This window comes from Triticum urartu, chromosome 3 (assembly GCF_003073215.2).
Source record: "Triticum urartu cultivar G1812 chromosome 3, Tu2.1, whole genome shotgun sequence".
In the NCBI taxonomy this organism is placed as follows: Eukaryota; Viridiplantae; Streptophyta; class Magnoliopsida; order Poales; family Poaceae; genus Triticum; species Triticum urartu.
In genome coordinates this window covers 612197522-612209152 of record NC_053024.1, presented here as the reverse complement: position 1 = coordinate 612209152, position 11631 = coordinate 612197522, and the positions used below count along the sequence as shown (strand labels likewise).

General features: G+C 44.7%; 2 protein-coding genes across 2 annotated transcripts; both read left to right on the top strand.

The window, feature by feature from the left end:
- Nucleotides 1–657: 657 nt before the first annotated feature.
- Nucleotides 658–2402, top strand: LOC125548844 (bZIP transcription factor ABI5 homolog). The gene is made up of 4 exons (XM_048712373.1): nucleotides 658–1692; nucleotides 1805–1876; nucleotides 1975–2004; nucleotides 2158–2402. The coding sequence occupies exons 1-4, from the start codon at nucleotides 1108–1110 to the stop codon at nucleotides 2248–2250; spliced, it is 780 nt and encodes a 259-aa protein (XP_048568330.1). The 5' UTR covers nucleotides 658–1107; the 3' UTR covers nucleotides 2251–2402.
- A 5901-nt stretch (nucleotides 2403–8303) lies between these two features.
- Nucleotides 8304–11267, top strand: LOC125547022 (bZIP transcription factor ABI5 homolog). The gene is made up of 4 exons (XM_048711070.1): nucleotides 8304–8381; nucleotides 9459–10409; nucleotides 10523–10594; nucleotides 10692–11267. Exons 1-4 carry the CDS (start codon nucleotides 8304–8306, stop codon nucleotides 10788–10790), a joined length of 1200 nt encoding a protein of 399 aa, XP_048567027.1. The 3' UTR covers nucleotides 10791–11267.
- Nucleotides 11268–11631: the final 364 nt, after the last annotated feature.

Below are 11631 nucleotides of genomic sequence, written 5' to 3'. Positions count from 1 at the left end.
CTATATTGGTGTAGTTGTGGGCCTTAGAGGCCCACTAGTGCACGACAAGTTCTGGGCCTAGATTCCCTCTAGATGATCCAGGGCTCCAGGCCAAAAAATAAAAGGTAGACATGCATGTCTCACTTTCTCCAAAAAATGCATGTCTCACTCTTTTTGCGTGTAGACTTACTTTACCTTTTGTCACCTATCTATTTTTTCCATTTTTGATGACACCACATTTGTCACCTCTATGAATTAAAGAGCATAATGCCGTAAGATGCCTTGTACTAATCCATCCCCCAAATTAGAAACGGTGATCTTAGCAGTAGTAGGTAGTGGCAAACGGCCACACCCGGTTTACTCATATCCTTGTCTCCCACTCTAATGTGCGTAATGCTCAGTCGTCGGTACTGAGGCATCTCAGCGGCAACCATCATCGGTTAGCTATTGAATGGAACCGGTACACCCCCCGAGTTTGTCTCATATACTAGGCTTAACTCGTGGCCACGTTTGGCGCTTTGGCGGTACCCTATCTATCCAGTACGAGACGAACTATCTACTAATGTATCTATCTATCTATCTATTGCCCACCTTTTTCATCAATGACATGAATTTAATAGCTATCTAATGCTTTAATTGATGCTTATATCTTGCATGCTGCATGCTATACATAGGGGGAGCGGCACAAGACTGGACCACACACCACAACCCACAAGTAAGAGTAGGTAGAGCGAGACCACAGTGGCGAGGAGAGATAGGATGGTGTCGGAGATGAGCAAGGACGTGAATTTCTCTGAGGAAGAAGTCACCTCGCACCCACGCATTCTTGAAGGTGAGGAGCAGACGGTTGCACCGGCACGGCAGTCTTCCATCTTCGCGCCAACGTTGGACGAACCGCAATACTCTATGTGCGAGGCAGGGCGCAACTTTGGGTCCATGAACATGGACGAGTTCATGAGCAACACATGGAATGCCAAGGAGTTCCAAGCAGCGACCGGTGGTGTCTTGGTGGGCATGGAGGTGGCTCCGGTGGTGGGTGCTGATGGAGGCCGAGGTGGCGAAGATGTAGGAGAAAGTAACCTAGCCCGGCAGGAGTCGTTCTCCTTGCCTCCCCCGCTATGATGGAAGATGGTGGAGGAGGTGTGGGCTGAGATCAACAGGGAGACCCGCCCGGTGCATTCCCAGCCTCAATCCGCGCGGCCCTCGCCATTGATTCCCGTCGAACCACCGACGAGGAATGGTGGTGGGGTTGCAGCGAACGAACAGCGGGGGACGCTTGGAGAGATGACACTGGAACAGTTTCTTGTCAAGGTTGGTGTTGTCCGGGGATCTGGCACCGACGGCCAGGCGTCTGTGCCGGTCGGCATGGTCCATGGACAGATGAACCCTGCACCGGCCAACGGCATGTTCCAGGTGATGGGCGATGGCATGGTGTTCATCCCCAACGGGTACACAGGGATGGTCGTGGTGCCGCCACCACCACCTCCTCAAGGTGGGGTGGGTATCGTGAGCCCAGGGTCATCGGATGGGAGGAGCACCATGACGGAGGTTGACATGATGAACTGTATGGGCGACAGAGCGATGATGGAGAACGGCGGCGCGCGGAAGCGCGGCGTTCCGGAGGATCAGTCCTATGAGAGGAGCATCGAGCGCCGCCACCACCGCATGATCAAGAACCATGAGTCAGCCGCACAATCGCGTGGCAGGAAGCAGGTACTTACTTGGCTACCAAATTTGTTGGCTTTATGCAATGCCATTTCTGCAATGGTGGTAACTGTAACAAGGTTGGTGACACTTACACTCTCTGTCTTTCTTAACCGGACAGGCTTATACCAAGGAGCTTGAAGCCGAACTAAACCACCTCAAGGAGGAGAACGCTCGTCTGAAAGCTGAGGAGGTACGAAGTTGCTTACCAATGAAAACCATGAGAAAATTCAGTTTTCTTAGTCTTTTCAGTTCTTACCGTTACTAAACTGTTTCACCATTTTGTTGCAGAAGACGATTTTGCTGACCAAGAAACAAATGGTATGTACATTTTCCCACCATCATGTGGCAATCCTCCTACACTTGCCATCACTTGCCAATTGCTTGTGACAATCTAAATGCTAGGTCTTCAAACAGTCAATGTGTGTGTGCTAATGAAAACACCTTGTGGTTGTGATCTTTTATTTCTTATAGCTAGTGGAGAAGATGATGGAGCAGTCCATGGAAAATGTGAACACCAAGAAGGGTGGCGCCCTATCGCGGCGCTGCGGTAGCTGCATTTGGTGATAGGTGACCCACCATTCAGCTTCCATAGTCGTGCTGGCAGGAGGATGAGAATGAATAATGGTTACCTTTCCTTTCTAGAGCGGGGTGGTATCGTAATTCACTAGTAGTACCTAAAACCCATAAGGACCCAAATGTTAGTGTTTTCTGGTCAAGAAGTGAACTTATGTTGTTGTTACTGTTTATAGGTATATAGGTTTGTCAGAAACTTCAAACAAATGGAACAAAAGAAAGTTAGCAATATGTTAATGTGTACTAGCACTTTAATATGATGTGATGCAATGTGTGTGGTCCATTCTGATGGGGTCATCGCCTTTGTTCTTTTCTGAAGATTTGGATATGACACACGAGTTGAGTTTAGTCACGTAGGTGAATTTTTTGCATCTGTGAAATTTGAGCCATTCAAATAGTTTTTAAATCCAGTGAAATTTGAGCTATTCAAATAAGTGGTCACATGGGATCCCATGATACTTGACGATGGTCCCCGTTAGCAACGCTTGGGTAGTCGATTCCCTTTCCCCTCCATCGTGGCTCACTGCTTGAGGGTCCGGATAGCCTTCAGTTGCGCTTCCCGGTTGGCCAACCATGATGTCGATCATCAACCTTCATACTCTTACGACTATGCATCGGAGGCCAACGGTGATCCTCTTTTTCTTAGAAAAATTCTCCTACACTTACCAACTTTTGCCAATTGCTTGCAAGAACCTCATTGCCAAGTTTGAAAACAGTTAATGTGTGTGTTGATGGTAATACCCTATGGCCGAGATATTTTTACAGATGGTGAAGAAGATGGAACAGTCAAAGGAGAACATCAATGCCAAGAAGGGTGACGCCCTGCTGCGGTAGTTGCATCTGGTGAACGGTGACCCACCATTCAACTTCCATAGCCTTGCTGGCAGGAGGAAGAGGACTTGAATCTGGTTGCCTTATGTGTTTGATGCAACTACAACAACCATGGTGGTGATGATAGCAGTTACGTTTTCTTTGCAAAGAGGGATGATATATTAATTTACTAGTGGTACCTAAAATCCATAAAGACCCAAATATCAGCGTTTATCTAGTCAAGCAAGTGAGCTTGTGCTGTAGTTACTGTTTGTAGGTGATGATGGGTTTGTGAGAAAAACTTCAAACAAATGGGAAAAAATAGCAATATGTTGATTTGTACTCCGAAAGTCCCTTCTACTCCCGAGCTTAATTGAGCTCAGGATGAACGGTAAATTAAACAAAATTAAAATACTTTAATAAACTCTGAATTTTTTGGGTGTAAACGTTGACAAATGTTCTCAGTGCTTGTAAATTTTATCCCGAAATAACATTCAGTTTTTTTGGCATGACTTTCGCGAATGTTATTTCGGGATGAAAATTTGCAAGCATGAAAACATTTGTCAAAGTTTGAACCTGGAATAATTCATTTTTTTCTTTTTTGATTTTACTGTTCATTAGAGAGCATATGAGGTCAGGGCTAGATACTCTGCGTCTTGTGTACTCGCGCTTTAATATGATGTGATGCTATGTGTGTGTGTTCCATTTCCTGTTTATGTTGGAGTCTTGTCCTTTTTTAGCTTCTGAAGAAGTGGAAATGACACACGAGTTGAGTTTAGTCACATAGTGCATCGGAGTCCAGGAGTGATCCTCCTTTTCTAAGAAAAAAACCCTCATGCAATTACCATCATTTGCCAATTGCTTGCAACAACCCAATAGCCAAGTCTTAAAATAGTAAATGGGTGTGTGCTTGATTATGTTTATATTACATCCAATATTAACTGATGTTCAAACAGAATATTATGTATACTCTTTGATCTAAGGTTATTTTTAATAACTTGGATTTTTTGTCACGAACAAATCGAAGAACCGGCGGTCCAACTAGGTACAGTCACAACGGTTCGGTTGCCCGTTTGTTTCTAGAAAATAGAGTTTGATGGCCGTGGAGGAAGAACGCAACATAAAGTGCTTTGTATCCTGAGAACGGCGAGGAGAAACGAGCAGGTGGCGGCAGCACTTGGCACTTCAAGCAATAGGGGACTAGACCATAGGGAGAGGAAGTGAGATGAGTTCGTGTGTGCATGTATTTTAGGGAAAGAGCGTGTGTATTGTATTATTTTTATTGTTTTTTTGTGTGCATGAAGTGTTTTGTTTGGGCCAAGCCCAAATAATGAAAATAAAACACGATCTCTAAAAGTATTCAACATCCTATAGATCCCTTTGCATTCATTATCTTTTGCAAATTCTAAAAAACCTTTTGATTAGTTATTAAACTTTTAAATTGTATATAACAGTTTCACCATCTGTATATCCTACTTAGAACACATCCACCACTTCGCTTTCACCCGGTCATAGTGATAAGTGAAAGGACGCGCCATCGAAGGACATGACTATGACTTCCTCAACTCTATACTACATGGTCCAAATACCAACATTCTTTTTTTAGTGTGGACACAGAGCGTGTGGTTTTTTTAAGAGAAAGACTGTTTATACTTGTTTCTTATTTCAAAAAATATGAACATTTTAAAATATGTTCACCATTTTTATATTCAATATTTCTAAAAAATGCACCCTTTTTTTGAAATGTTTGCATTTAAAAATATTCTGAAAATAATAAATCAAAATTGTTTTTAAAAGTCTTGTGTTAAAATGTGAATCTTAAAAAAATCCCATTTTTATAAAAATGATTAAAAAATTTAAAATGTTACTTTTTAAAAGTTAAATATTCATGTTCTCTCTAAAGGTGAAAAGACGATTGACAAATTATTCCATGCACAACTACTCTTTCATCACATGACGGATGTTAAGGTGGCTTCTTCACATCCACACTTCAAACTCCGAAAAGAGATAGTTAGAATTGCATATAAGAAATGTTGTGCAATGGCACGCAGAAAGCAGATTTTGCTTTTTTTTGGCCCATTGCAACGCACAGGCATTTGTACTAGTATTGCAAAAGTCTATTAGATTTAACCCTAGGGCTTCAAAGTTATAAACAATCTAGTTTGAATTTGGTTCAAATTAATTAAAATCCCTAAAGTCAATAATAACCCCAAAACATTTGCTAAAGTTCATTTTAAGTTTCTGAACTTAGTTACAACTTAATTATCCTAATAAGCTCTTTAGGTTCAAATATTGTTTGAAGTGTAGCTTCTGCTAAAATATATTTAATGTCAATATTAAATTATTTTAAAATTGAACTACAATATCTAACTTCAAACTATATTTCACTAGGTTCATTCTACAAAATTAATCAATTCATTTGGATTTATAAATTGCAAGTTACACCCTATTGAAATTTGAATTCATGTTGTTTGAATTTGAATTTAAGCTATTCAATGGTTAAATATTAATGGACTATGTGAAAGTGTATTTATTGAGGATGATATTGCAAAAGAATTTGTCAATTTGGATTTACAGATAAAAAGTTGTGAGTGTTTAAAGTTCTAGGTTTTTTTAAATCTATCGTTTAATTCAATTTAGGAGAAATTTGAGTGGATAATGTTTTGGATAAGGCGGGTGGCGTGGCAGTTTCCTATTGGCTGATACCGATTCGGTTTAAGTGGACTGCTATGGTGCGTGCGATCAAAATCTAACATTCCAAATTAGATCTAGTGGTTAGGGTTTCGGTGGTTCACCACAATCTCGCCGAAGAGTCGCTAGAAAACACACGCATGGGGGCGCTATGCTCGGGAGTTGTCAGATATGGAGTTCCAGGGGGTTTCTGGGGTAGCAGAGGGCATAGACAGGCTCAGCGTTGCTCGGGGAGATCGAAGGGGCATCGGCTGGCCTCGAGGGTGACGGAGACTCGCAGGGCGAGCTCACTGAAGTTCGGTTGCGTCGGCGGGGCTTCGGGTGATGAAGCGGTGCTCGAGATTGAGTGCCTAATGATGAACCAAGCAGATTAGACGATGGATGTGATCAAGGGGAACACGATGGACAAGGTTGTGGGGCAAGACACTCACGGTGTCGCTGGAGTTGAGGTCATAACAGCGGCGAGGCTCGGGCTTCGTCGAAGTCGGGAATAGAGGAAGCTCATGTCGCCGCAAAAGATGTCCAGGGGGTACACCGTTGTGTGGGGGAGTCGAGTGGTGGCGGTGGTTGGTCTCGGGGTGACTGTACTCGGCGGAATCGACACTGGAGTTTCTTGGTCAGTGGCGGAGCTCGGGGGTTCACCGGCGAGGAGCCTGGTGGCGTTGTGAGGGGGATGCAGAGGGGAAGTGGTGAGAGTGTCTGGGTCTATTTAATGGACATGGAGGTAGGAGCTGGCATGGACGGTATGCGCGCGAGGTGGAGATCGTGGTCGGTGTGCACACGTGGGCGGTTGGAGGTTGGGGGTGACCCTGACTAGTGGGACCCACTGGTCAGCAACTTAGGGAGAGAGAGAGGGTGTGCATGGGGTTCGGTTGTGGCTGGGTTAACTGGACTAGCATGGCTAGCTTGCTCGGCTGGGCATTTTTTTTCCATTTTTTGTTTTTTGTTTTGTCTTTGCCTTTTCATTTGAATTTGATTTGATTTTTCTATCCAAATAAAACTTTCCCTAATTTCAAATATGAATATTTATGCCAACATTTTATTTGGCTGTTTTGAGCATACGTTTTCTGCACTTTATTTTCCATATTCAATTTCAATTTGGTTTAAACCCAAATATGTTTGAAATCCAATGGAAAATTTGGCAGAAGGTCAAGCCAATTATTTGGACATGTGGGATTCACTCTCTTGCTAAATAAATGCAAGCCCCTTTTCATAAAAATCCCCATTTGATTTTTGAATTGATTCCAACCAATCCACTCCAATCATTTAGGAAAAATTATTAGCGCTTGAATATCATCTGGGTCTTATTTAGGATAGCCTTATGCCCAAATAAATATTTTAATTTTCAACCTATATTGGGATTCTGATTTATTCCCTAAACCTTGTAGGGTTGATTCTGTTTCTCCCAAATTTCAAACAAAGGTTTCAATCTGGCCATAGGGTCCTTGACTCTCTAGGTGAATTCAAATAGTGCAAACACGTCAACCATTAAGAAAATTCCTAGACAATATTTAGCTAGAGGCTAACAAGCATAGGTTTTCTCAGAAAAAATAATTGCCTCACAAATCTCCTAGCCTAATGCAATGATGTTGCATTGACCACACATGTGGGCAATATAGCGCGATTTGACATAGAGCGTTCATGTTGTATCCTTTTTGGTGAGACATATTGATAGCCATATGTTACAAAATGAAGGGAGGAGATGATATAGGGGTGTGGGTGGACTAGGGTCCACAGTTTCACTATTTTAGGGAACCACGACCCTTTTCCCCATTAAAACCAGGCTTGCCATGAGCTGCATTTACACCACACGCACTCTCTCCCCTCTTTCCCACACCAGATCTCCTCGCCCTCGAGTTTTTAGCCGGTTTGGCTCGCCGCCGCATCGGCTTCGCCAGAATCCATCCGCTCTCGCACTCATACGAGGTAGGAATCATGGATCCACCCACTCTTTTCCTCGTCGTCCTAATCTTAGACGTGTTTGATGTGCGTTGTATTAATGACAGATTTTTGCGAAATCTGCGAAGCCGATCTGGGATATAAGTGGTTTTAAGGGAGAATACAAGTTCAATTTCTGTCAGGTGGTGAGGCGCACGTTAATTTTTGATATTATAATTCATCGATTTCATCTGTATGCTCGTGCCTCGACAAGGATTTCGTGGGCTAAGGTTTGGTCGGGGAGTGGTGGGGTGGGGGATGCGGGATCTAACCCCGCATGATGAAATTGTTGTCGATTGGGAAGCAGAGTGGCTCGGTCTTCATGTTCTAGTTTTGTAAACATGTGTTTGTGAATTAGTAGAGTTAGGGGAACGAGAGACACAAGATGATGCATGTTTGTGCGGTGGTTCGGGGAAGTGCTTGGGCGGGTGGACATGCATCTTGGTATCCTCTAGCCATGATTTCCATCTAGACCCCCCTCCCACCCTTGGTGGTCCAGCACACTTTAATTTTTTGTTATTATGATTCATTGATTTCATATGTGTGCTCGCCACGACAAGGATTTTGGGGGCTAAGGTTTGGTCGGGGAGGGGTGGGGTGGGAGGATGCAGGATCTGACCCCGCATGATGAAACTGTTGTCGATTTGGGAAGCAAAGTGGCCCAGTCTTCAGGTTCTAGTCATGTAAAGGTGTATTTGTGAATTAGTAGAGTTAGTGGAACATGAGACACGAGATGATGCATGTTTGTGCGGTGGTTGGTGGAAGTGCTAGGGCGGGCAGAAATGCATCTTGGTATCATCTAGCCTTTCTATCTGAACCCCCCTTGCTGACCCCCTACAGTTTTTCTAATCCTCCATTTTTTTGTTGATTTTCCACTCCTTGAAGGGACAATATGACATTTTTCTGGAACACGCAAGAGTTAGTATGCCATTTTTGTAGAACACACAAGAGTCAGTATGAGATGTCTCGCAAAAAAGGGTATGAGATCAGTATATGCCAGAATTGTTTAAACTATATTGGTGTAGTTGTGGTCCTTAGAGGCCCACTAGTGCACGACAAATTCTAGGCCTAGATTCCCTCTAGATGATCCAGGGCTCCAGGCCAAAAAATAAAAGGTAGACATGCAATTTAACATGCATGTCTCACTTTCTCCAAAAAATGCATGTCTCACTCTTTTTGCGTGTAGAATGACTTTACCTTTTGTCACCTATCTATTGTTTCCATTTTTGATGACACCACATTTGTCACCTCTATGAATTGAAGAGCATCGTGCTGTAAGACTCCTTGTACTAATCCATCCCCCGAATTAGAAACGGCGATCTTGGCAGTAGTAGGCAGTGGCAAACGGCCACACGCGGTTTACTCATATACTTATCTCCCATGCTAACGTGCATAATGCTCAGTCGTTGGTACTGAGGCGTCCCAGTGGCAACCATCATCGGGTAGCTATTGAATGGAACCAGCACACCCCCCGAGTTTGTCTCATATACCAGGCTTAACTTGTGGCCACGTCTGGCGCTTTGGTAGTACCCTATCTATCCAGTACGAGATGAACTATCTACTAATGTATCTATCTATCTATCTATAGCCCACCTTTTTCATCAATGACATGAATTTAATAGCTATCTAATGCTTTAATTTATGCTTATCTCTTGCATGCTGCATGCTATAAATAGGGGGAGCGGCACAAGACTGGACCACACACGAGAACCCACAAGCAAGAGTAGGTAGAGCGAGACCACCGTGGCGAGGAGAGATAGGATGGCATCAGGAGCAAGGACGTGAATTTCTCCGAGGAAGAAGTCACCTCGCACCCGCGCGTTCTCGAATGTGAGGAGCAGACGGTTGCACCGGCACGGCAGTCTTCCATCTTCGCGCCAATGTTGGACGAGCTGCAATACTCTATGTGCGAGGCAGGGCACAACTTTGGGTCCATGAACATGGACAAGTTCATGAGCAACATATGGAATGACAAGGAGTTCCAAGAGGCGACCGGTGGTGTCTTGGTGGGCATGGAGGTGGCTTCGGTGGTGGGTGCTGATGGAGGCCGAGGTGGCGAAGATGCAGGAGGAAGCAACCTAGCCCGACAGGAGTCGTTCTCCTTGCCTCCCCCGCTATGCCGGAAGATGGGGGAGGAGGTGTGGGCTGAGATCAATAGGGAGACCCGCCCGGTGCATTCCCAGCCTCAGTCCGCGCGGCCCTCGCCATTGATTCCCGTCGAACCACCGGCGGGGAATGGTGGTGGGGTTGCGGCGAATGAACAGCGGGGGACGCTTGGAGAGATGACGCTAGAACAATTTCTTGTCAAGGTTGGTGTGGTCCGGGGATCTGGCACCGGCGGCCAAGCGCCTGTGCCGGTCGGCATGGTCCATGGACAGATGAACCCTGCACCGGCCAACGACATGTTCCAGGTGATGGGCGATGGCATGGTGTTCATCCCCAACGGGTACGCAGGGATGGTCGTGGTGCCGCTACCACCACCTCCTCAAGGTGGGGTGGGTATCGTGAGCCTAGGGTCGTCGGACGGGAGGAGCACCATGATGGAGGTTGACATGATGAACTATATGGGCGACAGAACGATGATGGAGAACAGCGGCGCGCGGAAGCGCGGCGCTCCGGAGGATCAGTCCTGTGAGGGGAGCATCGAGTGCCGCCACCACCGCATGATCAAGAACCGTGAGTCAGCCGCACAATCACGTGGCAGGAAGCAGGTACTTACTTGGCTGCCAAAATTGTTGGCTTTATGCAATGCCATTTCTGCAATGGTGGTAACTAGTAACAAGGTTGGTGACACTTACACTCTCTGTCTTTCTTAACCGGACAGGCTTATACCAAGGAGCTTGAAGCCGAACTAAATCACCTCAAGGAGGAGAACTCTCGTCTGAAAGCTAAGGAGGTACGAATTTGCTTACCAATGAAACCATGAGAAAATTCAGTTTTTTTAGTCTTTTCAGTTCTTACCGTTACTAAAATGTTTCACCGTTTTGTTGCAGAAGATGATTTTGCTGACCAAGAAACAAATTGTATGTACATTTTCCCACCATCATGTGGCAATCCTCCTACACTCGCCATCACTTGCCAATTGCTTGTGACAATCTAAATGCAAGGTCTTCAAACAGTCAATGTGTGTGTGCTGATGAAAACACCTTGTGGCTGTGATCTTTTATTTCTTACAGCTAGTGGAGAGGATGATGGAGCAGTCCAAGGAAAATGTGAACGCCAAGAAGGGTGGCGCCCTGTCACGGCGCTGCAGTAGCTGCATCTGGGGATAGGTGACCCACCATTCAGCTTCCATAGTCGTGCTGGCAGGAGGATGAGAATGAATAATGGTTACCTTTCCTTTCTAGAGTGGGGTGGTATCGTAATTTACTAGTCGTACCTAAAACCCATAAGGACCCAAATGCCAGTGTTTTTCTGGTCAAGCAAGTGAACTTATGTTGTTGTTATTGTTTATAGGTATATAGGTTTGTCAGAATTTCAGGAAAATGGAACAAAAGAAAGTTAGCAATATGTTTATGTGTACTAGCACTCTAATATGATGCGATGCAATGTGTGTGGTCCATTTCTGATGGGGTCATCGCCTTTGTTCTTTTTTGAAGATTTGGAGATGACACACGAGTTGAGTTTAGTAACGTAGGCACACTTTTTCACATCGGTGAAATTTGAGCCATTCAAATAGTTTTTAAATCCAGTGAAATTTGAGCTATTCAAATAAGTGGTCACATGGGATCCCATGAGACTTGACGATGGTCCCCGTTCGCAACGCTTGGGTAGTCGATTCCCTTTCCCCTCCATCATGGCTCACTGCTTGAGGGTCCGGATAGCCTTCAGTTGCGCTTCCCGGTTGGCCAACCATGATGTCGATCATCAACCTTCATACTCTTACGGCTATGCATCGGAGGCCAACGGTGATCCTCTTTTTCTCAGAAAAAT

Excerpts from the sequence above, each read along its gene's own strand:
- LOC125548844 (XM_048712373.1), top strand. The coding sequence starts at position 1,108 with ATGGTGGAGGAGGTGTGGGCTGAGATCAACAGGGAGACCCGCCCGGTG. Across the intron at positions 1,693-1,804 it reads AATCGCGTGGCAGGAAGCAG|GCTTATACCAAGGAGCTTGA; the intron begins GTACTTACTTGG and ends TTAACCGGACAG. Across the intron at positions 2,005-2,157 it reads TGCTGACCAAGAAACAAATG|CTAGTGGAGAAGATGATGGA; the intron begins GTATGTACATTT and ends TATTTCTTATAG.
- LOC125547022 (XM_048711070.1), top strand. The coding sequence starts at position 8,304 with ATGCAGGATCTGACCCCGCATGATGAAACTGTTGTCGATTTGGGAAGC. Across the intron at positions 8,382-9,458 it reads AGTCTTCAGGTTCTAGTCAT|GATGGCATCAGGAGCAAGGA; the intron begins GTAAAGGTGTAT and ends GAGGAGAGATAG. Across the intron at positions 10,595-10,691 it reads CTCGTCTGAAAGCTAAGGAG|AAGATGATTTTGCTGACCAA; the intron begins GTACGAATTTGC and ends GTTTTGTTGCAG.